This window comes from Jaminaea rosea, assembly GCF_003144245.1.
Source record: "Jaminaea rosea strain MCA 5214 unplaced genomic scaffold BDZ90scaffold_1, whole genome shotgun sequence".
In the NCBI taxonomy this organism is placed as follows: Eukaryota; Fungi; Basidiomycota; class Exobasidiomycetes; order Microstromatales; genus Jaminaea; species Jaminaea rosea.
This window is the reverse complement of record NW_020289975.1, coordinates 2,161,555-2,174,621: the sequence shown is the minus strand read 5'-3', so window position 1 is coordinate 2,174,621 and position 13,067 is coordinate 2,161,555. Positions and strand designations below refer to the sequence as shown.

The following is a 13,067-nucleotide window of genomic DNA, read 5'->3' as shown; positions in this document are numbered from 1 at the left end:
ATCAAATCAGGGCCAGGCGAACCGCGGGCTGTGGAGAAAGACAAGGCGTCGAGCGGAGGACGACGAGGTCCAGATGCAGGTCCACGAGCTGCCGCTCCTGCTTGCCATCCTATCAATCCTCAACTACCAGAGAAGAAGACAAGTCGGCCAAGATGGCTGCTCCGCTGTATACGACGGCTTCAGGCCAGGTGAGTGGGACTGTTACTTCACCATCGCCCCATTCATATGGACTGACCCTCTCTCCCTCTGCTGTGCAGCTTTATCACGCGTGCGTCCTGGCGAAGATTCAATTCAATGGGACCTCTACTGACCCTCCCACGACCCACTTTGCAGTGGAAAGATCCTCATTGCAACCGTCGGTCTACCAGGCGAGTGTGCCATCTCCTCTGTTCTAGCCCAATTGGCGCCTCGAAATCATCCCGCTGACTGCCGGCCCCTTCGCCTTCCCCCCGCCCCTCATCATCCCCCAGCCCGAGGAAAGACTCACTTGTCCCACGCCCTCGAGCGATATCTGAGATGGCTCGGGGTCAAAGCAGATGCGATGAGCTTGGGTGACTACCGAAGGAAGGTCTTAGGAGGTGCAGAGAAGCTGCCAGCCGATTGTGCGTTGTTTTGCCCCTCGCAGCTTCGGTCGCTCCCTTACTCACCTCTTCCCTTGCCTTGCTTCTGGCTCGCATAGACTTCGTGAGCGGTGAGTTGAGAACATGGCATGCAGGTGGGTATTGGAGCTGACTGGCTCCTCACGCCCTCGCTCGCAGGACCCAAAAGCCCCGATACGGACGCTTTGCGGCGTAGAGTTCTCGAAGAATTCGACGATACGGTCATCGACTTTTTCAATGGCGGCGGTCAGGTGGTGATAGTGAGCGGCAAGAGCCTGCTTTACTGAGGCATGTAGCTGATGCTGATCTGCGCTACCTCCTCGCCTCGTAGTACGACGCCAACAACGGCACGCAGGCCCGTCGCTACGCCATCCGCGAAAAGTTCGGCAAGCTTGGCGTCCACGTCATGTTCCTCGAGAGCATCTGCACAGACAAGTCCATTGTAGAGGCCAACGTCCGCAGCGTCAAAGTCTCGAGCCCAGACTACGTCAATTGGGATCCGGAGCAGGCCGTTGCCGACTTCTACAAGCGCATTCAGGGACACGAGCGCTTCTATGAGCCCATTGAAAATCCGTCGTTCCCCTACATCAAGGTAATCAATGTTGGGCAGCAGGTCATCGTCAACAATATTCAGGGATACCTGCAAAGTCGTGTAGTGTTCTTTCTCATGAACATTCACAATCGACAGAGAACCATCTACCTCGCTAGAGCGGGCGAGGCCCTCATCGACCACCTCTACAAGGCGGACGCGGACCTCTCCTCCCTCGGCTGGCAGTACTCGCAGCGCCTCTGCGACTTCGTGATTCAGCATCGCCAACAAGCAGCGCAGGCCAGCATTCGGCGCGCGAAGGATGGGATCCTCACACCAGGGGGCCATGAGCCCGGAACAGGCCCAGGCATGTCTGGTCGCCCGCTTGAAGTATGGACTTCAGCGCGTAAACGCTCTGCGCACACCACACTCGCCTTCGCCGACAAAGGCTTCAGGGTAATCGAACGCTCGCAATTGAGCGAGATCAACCCGGGAGTCGTGGATGGGCTGACACCAGATGAGATCAGGGCCAAATTCCCCGACGAGTGGGACAAGAAGATCAAAGACCCTTACGCGCATCGCTACCCTCGTGCCGAGTCTTATCACGATCTCTCGATCCGATTAGAGCCTATCATCTTCGAGCTGGAGCGCGCCACGAGCGATGTCCTCATCATTGGCCAGTCGAGCGTGCTGCGCTGCTTGATCGCTTACCTGCAGGGCAGGAAACCGCAGGATATCCCCGGCATCGTGGTGAAAGAGGGAGAGCTTTACGAGATGGCGCCCAAGGCTTACGGCATTTCGACGACCGTGGTTGAATTTTGGGATCAAGTCAAGGAGCGACAGCTCCGTGATGAGGCCTACTACAGGGAGAGGCAGCTCAACGACCGTTTCAGCAACGTGCTCGGCGGCCCCGGTCTTGGAGGCCATGGCGGAGCCTCAGGTCACGGACGTCGTCGCGTGAGCATCTTCCGCCCTTGTATCGACATTCACGAGGGTAAGGTCAAACAGATCGTCGGAGGCACCCTCACCGACACCAACGACGACCCTACTAGGCAGGTCAAGACGAACTTTGTCGCTACGCACTCACCCGCATACTATGCGCATCTCTATCGCCAACATGGTTTGACTGGTGCGCATGTTATCAAGCTCGGGCCAAGAAATGACGAGGCGGCAGAGGAAGCCTTGCGTGCTTGGCCGGCGGGTCTGCAGATTGGAGGCGGGATCACTGAGGCGAATGCACAAGAGTGGCTGAGCAAGGGGGCGAGCAAGGTCATCGTGACTTCCTACCTCTTTCCCGGGGCCAAGTTCGACATGGAGCGTCTCAAGAAGTTGAGCGCGCTGGTGGGCAAGGAGCAGCTCGTCGTCGACGTCTCCTGCCGCCGAGTCAAGGGGAGCGCAGAGCCCAAGTGGGTCGTAGCCATGAATCGTTGGCAGGACCTGACGGACATGGAGGTCAACAAGGCGAGCCTGGAGATGCTGGCAACGTACTGTTCTGAATTCCTGATCCATGCGGCGGACGTTGAGGGCCTCTGTGGAGGGATCGACGAGGAGCTCGTGGCCAAGTTGGGCGAGTGGATTCCGGATGGCTGGGCAGAGGTGGGGGCAGCGACTGAGGGCGAAAACGACGATGAGGTACCGCAGACAGCGAGACCGCGAAGCCCACCTTCAGCACTCGCGAGCGTCTCCTGTACCTACGCTGGCGGCGCACGGCACATGGGCGATCTGGAGTTGGTGAATCGCTTGTCCAAGGGCAAAGTAGACGTCACTTTTGGGTCCGCGTTGGATATCTTTGGCGGGTCGGGCGTGACGCTCAGTGAGCTGGTGCAGTGGAACCGTGGATTGGCGGGACAGCATGAGTTTGAGGGGGATGAGACGGAGGGGGAGACAACGGCAGATGAGCATGATGGGGGAGAGAGCACGTCGACTGAGGGCGAAGATGAGGATGGGACAGAGAGAAGGGAGAGGGCGGCGACACTAGTGCAGGGCGAGCGTGTCACGGGACAGCAGGCTGCGTAGTAAGGGAGAGTTCTTGTTGTCATCATGCTTGATCATGCCGTCATGTGCAAAGTTCAAAGGAATTCTCCAACATTCGACGTGAAACGAAATACATGCAGAGCGATCAGCGAGCAAGCGGTATTGGGTGTCAAAGTCTACGAGTCTACGAAGCGATACGGTGAGCGGAATTGCTCGCGCCTACTTCCATGGCGTCGGGCTCGGCGCGCTATACGTGACGTCCTTGTCGGCCAGCAATTGCCCACCCTGCACAGTCTGGTCCAGCTGGGGACCAACGACGTGGAAGGAGGACCCAGGTGCACGCCCGCCTGTCGAGGAGGATGGCGCCGTCCCTCGTGACGCTGCGCTCCCTGCTGCAGCCGGTTTACCACCTCCTCCTCCTCCTCCAACACCGAACAACGTATCATTGTCCAGTGAAGCCATCAAGTTGTGCCTCTCACCCGTGTTGTTTGAGCTCGAGCTCCACCCGCTGTTGGTGCTGAAGGTTGAGAGCTTGGACACGCTGGCTGGGGGAACAACGTCGTCTTCATCCTCGTCGGACTCGTCCGATTCGCTTTCTGACTCCTCCGACCCATCTCTGCGCTGACCTTCCGCGAGGAGGGCATCAATGTCCGTCTTGGAACCTGCGTGTAGGTCGGGAAGCTCGTCAAGCCCTTCTTCGAGACCGTCTTCGCCTTCGTCCATGAGGAGGGCAGCGCGGCCCCCACCGGCTGTTGTGCTGCTCGCCGCACTGCCTGGCACGACGCCGGCAGGTGGGGCGAGGGGAGTGGTAGATTGACGCGGACCCGTCGGGGCAATGCCGTGTCGTGTCAGGGTGGGAGGCGTAGGCATCGAGTCGCGCCTCTTTTGCGCTCCTTGACCCTTCGGTGGCTTGCCCAGTGGGCCTTTCTTCAGCGGTGTACCGGCCAGCGAGGCTCGAGGCACGGAGCGGGGACGACTGGCGGAGGCGCTGCCCCCACCTAGCGCAACTCCGGGTGAAGCAGTATCGGCACCCTTTTCCCTCGCCGCGGCAGCTGCTGCCCTCCTCTCCCTCTCGCGTCGCACTGTTGCCGGGCCTGCCTCTACGGTCCGGAGCAGATCGTCCACGACCAATTTAGCCGCCTCTTTGGCAGGCGTCTTGGCGTACTTGCTCTGCGGGACCGAAAATTGCAGCGTTACAGGCGGAGACATGCCGGCAGGCCATGCAAGGGAGTCCTCTTCATCGCTATCCCACTCGTTCCCTGCGGCAGCAGGCGCTTTCTGCTGTTGCTTCTTGCTCTTGGACGACTTTGTGCGTGGCTTGCCGCTAGTGCCGAGAGGAGTCTTGCGAAGGTCGGCGATCCCGTCCCATTTAGAGCTGCCTGCAGTTCGGGGGTCGCGATGGTCGAAGGGATTTCGAGAAGATGAAGGAGCAGCGCTGGCTCCTCCACTCTTGCCTGGCGTGCGCTGCCCTTGCCCTGCGTCAGCCTTGCGCTGCTCGGCATTGAGGACTTTGTTGAGCAGCTTGGCACTGCCTGACCCTCCAGGACGTAGCTTGGCAGGGCTGCGGGCTGTGTGGCCGACCTTCATGTTCTCGATGCCCTTGACAAGGTCTCTGCGGTCTTGATCGAGGGACTCGTCCCCTTCAACAGCATCGCGACGCTCAGCCAGCAACTCATGCTCGCGAGCCGCCTTGTTGGCCCTATGCTGAGCAAGGAGGGTCTCTGCTTGGCTCATGCTAGCGTCTTGATCCGCCTTGACCTCGCGCTTGAGCTTCTCAAAGGGTGACTCCATCGCTGCCCAGGAAGCGTCGCTCTCGTTTGCCCCGCTGCCAGCTGCTGCTGCTCGCGCATCCCTGTCCCTTTCCTCTCGCCTGCCCACAGCCTTGAGCGAAGTGTTGCTCAGTCGAGGGGGGCTACTGGCACGGGCATTTTTGACACTCTGGAAGAATTGGGCACTGTCATTGCTGTCGTCGTCCTGGGCGCCGCTGCCCCTGCTGTCTTCGCCCTGTGAGCGGTCATAGCTGGTCGAGGCCTGCGCATCTTCGGTTGTGGACGAAGGATCGTAGGTAGATTGATCGTCGTGGCCATTGTAGTCAGAATCAGGATGCACCTCTTCGTCTTCGGGCCTCTTGACTGGAATGTGCGCTGCTGTGATGAAGAAGTCTTGCCAGAACTGCGGGGGTGTTTGCCGGGCAGAGGTCAGACACAGATAATAGCATTCGGTCCGCACTGCGCTCGTCTCACCTTGGCGCTCTGCCACGTCTTTGCACTGTGTTGACCGTAGACCTTGACGGCAGGGAGTAGCTGAGCGGTGACGATCTGATGCGCCCGTGCAAAGTTGGCGTCGATTTCCTGAAGCGTGGCCGTGATGGCCGGGTCGAGCTGCATGAGCTGATCAGCGATGGAGGATCCACCTTCATTGCCGTAGTAGGCTCCTCCACCCATGGATGCGGCCAAGGTAGCTCGCGGATGCGACATGGCAGAGCGAGTGTCAAGTAGTGATTGATGGTGATGGCGCGGATTGAATGGCAGGACGGGAAGAGGAAGCGGCAGCACGCGTTGGACGACACTTCGTAGGCACGGCGGCCCCGCCATCCGCCATCCGCCATCCGCCATCCGCCAACAACGTGGCGCATCGAGACGCGTTTCCGTCCAATCAACACTGAGAGTGCACGCACGGCAGCGACGAGCAACACCAGCCGCACCCTTTTGGCTCTCGTACCGCAATCTCCTTCTCACCACCCTCACTGCGCTGTAGCAGCCATGCCGAGCTCAACTGCTACGCCAGAAACTCTGATTACGGGCATACCCAACTTCTTTCAGGAAGCGCAGCACTCGATTGCCAACCACCGCAAGAATGCAGTCGCCCTCCATCGCATACACGCTCAATGCTCGACTTTCACCCAAGAGACGCCGAGAGGGACCAAGCTGCTAGGTGAGAAGGCATTCAACACCGCCTTCCTGCAATGCATCAATCACGTCCTTGTCATCAAGAAGGGCGTTACACAGGCAGATCGAGCTCTCAAATTCGTGGCAGCCTATGCAGCCTATGCCCAGGCTCAGTTCAGAAAGGATGCGGGACAGCCTGCCAATGAAGACGAAGAGGAGGAGGACACACCTGCTACACGCTTCGTAACTATACTACTCAAGCATGCTATCAAGGGCTTCTCAGCCAAGAACAAGAATGTCCGCCTGCGCTGCTGCCAGACTGTTGCCTTGCTCGTCAATGGCCTCGAGTCAATGGATGACGACCTGTATCAGGTCCTTCTAGAGGCGCTCCTCATCCGAATAAGAGACAAGGAGGTGCCCGTCAGAGTGCAGGCAGTCGTCGCTCTCTCCAAGCTGCAGTCAGGAGATGATGACGAGGCAGATCAGACGATGCTCGTCGACGAGGACGAGGAGGACGAACAAGTCAAAGGTATCCGCAGCCACCTGCTGGGCATCTTGCGCACAGATCCCTCTGCAGAGGCGAGAAGAGCAGCCCTCTTCAATTTGCCAATCAACGACTCGACGCTCCCCTACATCCTCGAGCGCTTACGAGATACAGATGCCGTCAACCGTCGCTGCGTGTACCTGGGCAGCCTGACAACCGGCCTAGCTCGACCAGGCTCATCGCAGCTCTCACCTGAGCAGAGTCATCAAGTCGTCAAGGTTGGCCTTGGAGAGCGAGAAGAGAGCGTGCGAAAGGCATGCGGCAAGCTCATCAACGCTTGGGTGGACCGTGATGGCGCCGACCCCATCAAGCTTGTGGATCGCTTCGATGGGCTCACGTACGCCGAGTCGACCATGTCTGCACTCAAGGCCGCCTTCGAGACAAGACCGGCCCTCCTCGACGCCGTAGCCTTCGATGACACCTTTTGGAATCAGCTCACCCCCAATACAGCCCTCCTGGCGCGCTCCGTGGTTGAGTACCTCAAATCCAAAGGACGAGCGGGTGAAGCACGACTAGAGGAGGTCATGCCCCTCGTGATGGCCCTGGCCTTCCGTGTGCAAGGCATCTGGTCCAGCCTCATTGAGCTTCTCACAACGCGAGCAGACGAAGAAGAGGCAGAAGACATGGCCTCGTCTCAAGCCTCGGTCCTCGAGTCATTGATGCACATCGCGCTCAATAGTGACTACGGCGATGAGATTGGGCGTCGCAAGATGTTTGGGCTGATCAGAGAGATGATCTCGCATGAGAGCCTGCCGACCAATCTCATTGAGCCTTGCATCGACGTGCTGTTGAAGCTCAGTGCCGGACAGAGAGACTTTGTGCGCATCGTGGTGGAGATTGTGCAGGAGCTGGCTGATGAAGAGGAGGATGAGGATGAGGAGGGTGGGGACGCGGAGCGCGATCAGGATGCAGACGACTCAGCGGAGGTCGAAGACCTCGTCCAGAGCCGACGCAAGCGCTCTCGCAGCGGCGAGAATGCCGCAAACGCCGCAGCGTCGAGTGAGCGCAAGAATGCCTCAGACAATCGTCGCCTCCTCCTCGTTCGCGCGATGCTGGAGCGAATGGCCAGCAACTTGCATGAGAACACGGCCATCCACGGCCTCATCCCGCAACTCATCGCGCCAGCCGTCAAGTCCAAAGACGCAAGCGTGAGGGAGCAAGGACTTTTCTGCTTGGGGCTGTGCTGCCTGCTGGATTCCAAACTGGCACTTGACACATTTCCCCTCTTTCTCGACCAAATCCAACGCGCCGACGGGGCAATCAAGCTGCGTGCCACTCAGGTGGTCTTCGACCAAATGCTCGTGCACGGTATCCCCTACCTCTCTTCGCGACAAGCAGCAGCAGCCGGTGGCGGGCCCGACGCTGCAGCAATGGCGTATTCGCAGATTATCGGCTTCTTACTCGGCCTGCTTGAGGACGACGAGGAGCAGATCCAGGCCGTTGCAGCAGAAGGGATTGCCAAGCTTATGCTCTCCGGCATGGTAGACGATGACGAGGCGCTTCGCAGTCTGGTGCTCGTATACATGAGCCCGGAAACGCAGGCAAATCAGGAGATGAGGCAATGCTTGTCTTACTTCCTACCAGTCTACTGCTTCTCATCCAGCACGAATCAGCGAAGACTACAGCGCGTGCTGCTCCCCGTACTGCAAGTGCTCACGGAGGTATATCACGAAATTGCCGGAAGTCAGGAGATGGTCACCCCAGCTCAAGTGGGCGCTCAGTTGGTTGACTGGTCGGATCCAAGCAAAGCTATCAACCTCGCCTCGCCGCAAGACCGTTGCATCCACTTCGACGTTGCTCTCGAGCTGCTGCAGACTCTGCTCACCAGCGAAGACAAAGAGGAGCGCAAAGTCCTCGTCGGGATGCTAGGCAAGCTCAGCCTTCCGGAGGCGGAGCATTTGGACATGCCCAGGGGAAAGACGTTCTTCCTCCTCGCGGCGAAGCTGCGCGAGGTCAATGCATTCGAAGAGACGACAGTGCGCAACTCCTTCGCTAAGTTTGAGGCAAGCTGCATCAAGAAGTACACAGAGCAGGCTACTGCGGCGAGAGAGGCGGATCTCGAGAGCGACGCTGATCTGGAGAAGTTGAGAAGCTTCCTCGAAGGGCAAGACTTGGAGCTTGCGCTGGATGATCCCGGGGCGATTGCCAATCTGGATGCGGCAGATGAAGCAAAGCCGAAGCGCGGAGCAGCGGGGCGTGCCACTTCAAGTGCGCCGAGGAGTACGAGCTCAGCGAAGCCGCCGAGCGGCAGGAGCAATCGAGCCATCTCGTCGAGCAAAGCACCCCCGAAGCCCGCAGCAGCGCCACTGAAAGCTACTACGTCGAAACGGACAGTATCCGCCGCTTCTTCACGGCAGCGCAGCAAGAGCGTCAGTGATGACGACGAGGACGACGATGAAAGTGATGAAGAAGAGGAGTCGGACGATGACGATGATGAAGATGGCGGGGCTTTGCGCGCGGACGATGATTCTGATGAGGACGAGCTTGCGATGTAACACCTCTGTACTACGATAACGGATGCGCCTTCTTTCGTTGCGACTGACGCAGTCTGCTCATCATACTGCGGGTCTCTCGCTCAGTGATGATTCGCATGTATCGCTCAGACGCTGTGAAGGGTTGATCGGCTGGCCACTTACCCTGGCGCCACGGTAATGTAGCCCCTCCAGAATCTCTCGAAGCCGCCGATGCTCAGACCACTGTTGATCGCGACCAGCTGGGTGCCTCGTTGTAGAGCCAGCATCGCTTCAAGGCGTCCAAGTGGTTGGTAGTGGGTATCGCTGGCTCGTGACCCTCGATATGCTCGATATGTTTTGGATACGAATGCGTAAAAGGCCTGGTGAGCAGGGTAGATGTCACACGCGGAGATGATTCGGACTTGAAGGCCCGCCCCGCCTGATATTTGCCCGTCGACCATCATCGGAGGACGATCAGCCGGCGCGGAGTGGTGTGCCACTGATGACCCTCCTTTCCTCCTCCTGCTTCTTGAAGCCACCCGATGCACAAAAGCGGTAGTGTCAGCGATTGACAGCTTGAAGAGCAGTGGGCGCCAAGTGCTCGATAGCGGGCCGCGATGAGACGGCGAGCGGAGCGGAACGAGCGGGTGTTGGTTGGCCTCTGCGCTCCCTGTTGGTGTCCGCCGCCTCCCCGTCCGACGACGGGACTGCGCTTGTGCACCTCTGGACTTGACTTCCTGTCAGCCGCTCCCCGCCCACAAACACGGCTCTCAGTCCTCGTCCTTTCCCACCCTCGTCTCGAGTCGTCCCCGTCGAACCCCTGGGACTCTCTCCCCACCAGAGACGGCTAGCGGACTCTAATCTCAGCCGCCCTCTCCCATCAACGCAACCAGCCTTGCCAAGTGATTCCATCCCCCTTTGCCTCGACCGCATACACGCACGCAGCGCGTTTGCGGGTGACATTGATCGACAGACCTCAGTGTAGACTACACGCATTCGGTGGCTACAAGAGCCTGGCAATCGGCAATCGAGATCTGAACAAGGTGAGTACGTGGTCGAGATTGCCCAGAAGCAAGTCGCCTTGCCCATGGGTTGCAGGGCGAATGGTCAGCGCGACAGCGCAATCGTATTGCACCAAACGCATATCAAGGCGCAGAAGTCCAGGATCTGACCATTTTTCGCCCCCCTTCCCACTTGCCCCCTTTCCTCCCCTCCTCTCGCCCACAACATCTCCTCACCATGGCCTTTTCCTTCCCTCGCGCCCGCGGCATGTCGATGCCTCCCATCTCCTCGTACCGCAACCTCACTTCTCCCGCAAGCAGCCCCACAAAGTCATCTGCGGACACCCAGCCCACCTCACCTTCTCGTCTCAGGTGGGCCAGCATCGACTTGACTGAAGAGGAGGACGAGGACGAAGACCTCCACTCGAGATCCTCCTCGTTCCATTCGCCAGCTACTTCGTTCATCTCCACTCCCAATAGCTCGCCCTTCAGCGGCACCTTCAAGATGTCGCCCCCTGACAAAATCGTCAGCAGCGCGAGCCAGTATGACGCAGTAGACCCGCTCGATGATCTTGGCGAGGCCTTGGATCATCAGCTCACCCTCGACTCGGATCTGCCTAATGTTGACCAGCTCCCGTCGGATGTTTTCAGACTCCAAGAAATGATCCGCGACAGTCGCGCAGTCATTGAGAGGAGGAATCGGTCCCTCCTGGCATCCAAGGATCGCCTCGAGAAGCTGTCGCGCTCTCACGATGAGCTCTTGGAGCGTTCAGCGCTATGGAAGGATGAGCTCGAGACGCTACAGGCCAGCCACGCTGACGTGCAGCAGCAACTCGGCTCTAGCATGGCCGACAATGAGAGGCTAGGAGAGCAGATCAAGGACCTGCGTCACACATCAGAGGAGAGCAGGAGAGCCATTCTGCGTCTGCAGGGAGAGAGGAAATCGGCGACCGGCGGTGTTGCAGGAGATAGGAGGAGCGTCGCTGCGGGCTCTCTAGCTGGATGGAACCCATCGATGCTTGGTGGCGAGCCCAGCGGTTCAGGCTCTACCCCGGATGACGGCGGCAGAAGCAGCAAGCGTTCGACGATCTTGTTCGGCGCGCCTACTGCTGCGAGTCGCAGACATACTCGCAGCGGCTCGGGCGTGGGAGTAACGCCCTCATCAAGCCAGACTGATTCTCAAAACGACGTGGAGAGGACACCGCAGCAAGCTTCTTCTGGAGGACTGCGAGGTCTGCGATTGGGCTTCGACCGCCCTTCAGAAGCCGATGGTGATGAGACGGTCGGCGAAGAGTCATCTACGAGAAGACCTCTGTCACGCAGATCACTCCTCTTGCCTCCCAGCGGCAATGCCAATCGCCCGTCCTCAACCTCCAGCGTCTCGCCAACCCCGTCAGCAAGCGGCAGCGGTCTCGGCAGCCCAATCATGGACGGCCAATTCCTCCCGCTGCCTTCCTCGCCCGCCCTGTCGGCGTCTGAAGGCGGCGACGTATCTACGGCTAGAGCAAGCACCCAAACCTTCTCCACCGCTGGGGCCGCAGGCATGAGCGCGATGCAGATCATGCGCCTGAAGGACGACGAGCTGGCGAAGATGCAGGCCGAGATGAAGACCCTACGCGGCAAGCTGGACGAGGCCATCGAGGGGCGTCGTGCGAGTGACGCATGCCTCAAGGCTCTGAAGGAGTTCATTGGCGAAGGGGGACCAGAGGGAGGAGAGGAAGCACGCGCTGCGCTGCGAGGTGTCAAGCTGCCTCCCTTACCTACGGACGACGAGGAGGAGGAAGGCGGGGCCAAGTCCGGCCAGAACGGCAGCGTTACGGACAATTGGTGGTCCTCCGTCATGCGCAAGGCCAGCTCTGCGACGCCCGCAGCCACCAACCCGAAGCGAGTCGGATCCACTGCTACCACGGCACCATCAGTCACTTCGGCCAGCGGGCCCAGCTCAGATCTTCTGTCGACGTCGCCGAGCAACCAAAGCAACACATCCGCCTCTGGACGATCGTGGGGCGCAGCAGAAGCCTCTTCGCCCATTCCTTCGTCGTCTGGCGTCGTTGGTGGCTCCTCAGCAGGTGGGCTCGCGTCGTTCGGCTCCTTCTTTGCTCGCTCGACCAGTAGCAGCAGCTCAAGCCCGCAGCCCCCCAACCCGCCGTCCAAGAGCCCAGAAAATTTGCGACCCATCGACCATCGAAGCTATTCTACGTCGAGTGGAACGTCAGATGTCAGCGGGGGCAGTGGTGCTGGAGCGGAGGGAGTCAATGGCTCGCCACGACGGCCAGCGAATGCTGCGCTTAATCGTCTCAGCAACTGGTTCTCCAAGCCAGCGGCGCCCACCACTGCTGCAGAAGACTCTCCTTCTACGCTCACTCGTGTCCCATCCGTCGCCTCACCTCCCTTCGCCTCTCTCGAAGAGTCAACGCTGCAGCGCGTAGACCTCTCTGCCACGCCTCGCAAGCCCAGCGGCGGTCCAAGTGATGTGATGGCCAGTGGTGGGAGCAGCAATGGTGTTGGGCTAGGCCTGGTGGGAGCCGGGAGAGGTGCCCTCACATCGCCTTCACCGTCGGGTGAGGCTGCCCTCCCCCTTCACAAGGAGGTGCCCTTGAATGCTAAAGCGGCGAAGGCGGATTCGAGGTCATCGGACGTAGGAGAGGATGGAGGACTCATGGAGGGGCCGCTGGTCGCGCCCAGTTTCGATTAGACGACGAGCACGACTGCGAAGTGACTGCTAGCTAGCCAGCGAGTTCGTGGACGCTTTGGGATGGGAGAGAAGTCATGGGTCGTGTAGACATATAGATTCGCTACTCGTGGAGAGACGTGGTGCGGTGCGGTGGATCGATTGCTGATGATGGTCCGTCCTATGTAGCTTGTCACTGCCTCTTTTGATCGTTGCCCATATTCTATAAAACGCTCCATTTTGGTCCGAAGACGCACCTCACGAGCAGCGCACCCAGGATGCGCCAGTCTTGCCCTTTGCGATTCACGTACGCACCACCGACAATTGATCCTTGCGCCTCGGTGTCGCTCAAAGGACCAAGCGCGGCATGCTCTCTTTCACCACAGCCCCATTTATTGCAACGACGCC

At 59.4% G+C, this 13,067-nt stretch overlaps 4 protein-coding genes across 4 annotated transcripts; 3 read left to right on the top strand and 1 right to left on the bottom strand.

Moving 5' to 3' along the window:
* Positions 1–93: 93 nt before the first annotated feature.
* Positions 94–2,089, top strand: BDZ90DRAFT_263677 (bifunctional 6-phosphofructo-2-kinase/fructose-2,6-bisphosphate 2-phosphatase; the record flags this gene model as incomplete). Its single annotated transcript, XM_025508614.1, is given in 6 exon segments — positions 94–188; positions 341–368; positions 471–578; positions 759–859; positions 931–1,975; positions 1,995–2,089. The coding sequence occupies 6 exon segments, from the start codon at positions 153–155 to the stop codon at positions 2,087–2,089; spliced, it is 1,413 nt and encodes a 470-aa protein (XP_025365431.1). The 5' UTR covers positions 94–152.
* A 908-nt stretch (positions 2,090–2,997) lies between these two features.
* On the bottom strand, positions 2,998–5,628 carry BDZ90DRAFT_229817 (hypothetical protein). Its single transcript, XM_025505223.1, has 2 exons — positions 5,346–5,628; positions 2,998–5,274 (listed from the first exon to the last, which is right to left on the bottom strand). Exons 1-2 carry the CDS (start codon positions 5,577–5,579, stop codon positions 3,322–3,324), a joined length of 2,187 nt encoding a protein of 728 aa, XP_025365430.1. The 5' UTR covers positions 5,580–5,628; the 3' UTR covers positions 2,998–3,321.
* A 179-nt stretch (positions 5,629–5,807) lies between these two features.
* On the top strand, positions 5,808–9,072 carry BDZ90DRAFT_229816 (ARM repeat-containing protein). The gene has a single exon (XM_025505222.1). The coding sequence runs from the start codon at positions 5,865–5,867 to the stop codon at positions 9,027–9,029; it is 3,165 nt and encodes a 1,054-aa protein (XP_025365429.1). The 5' UTR covers positions 5,808–5,864; the 3' UTR covers positions 9,030–9,072.
* Positions 9,073–10,033: 961 nt separating this feature from the next.
* Positions 10,034–12,780, top strand: BDZ90DRAFT_25279 (hypothetical protein). Its single transcript, XM_025507771.1, has 3 exons — position 10,034; positions 10,310–12,308; positions 12,482–12,780. The coding sequence occupies exons 2-3, from the start codon at positions 10,494–10,496 to the stop codon at positions 12,551–12,553; spliced, it is 1,887 nt and encodes a 628-aa protein (XP_025365428.1). The 5' UTR covers position 10,034; positions 10,310–10,493; the 3' UTR covers positions 12,554–12,780.
* The last annotated feature ends 287 nt before the right edge of the window (positions 12,781–13,067 follow it).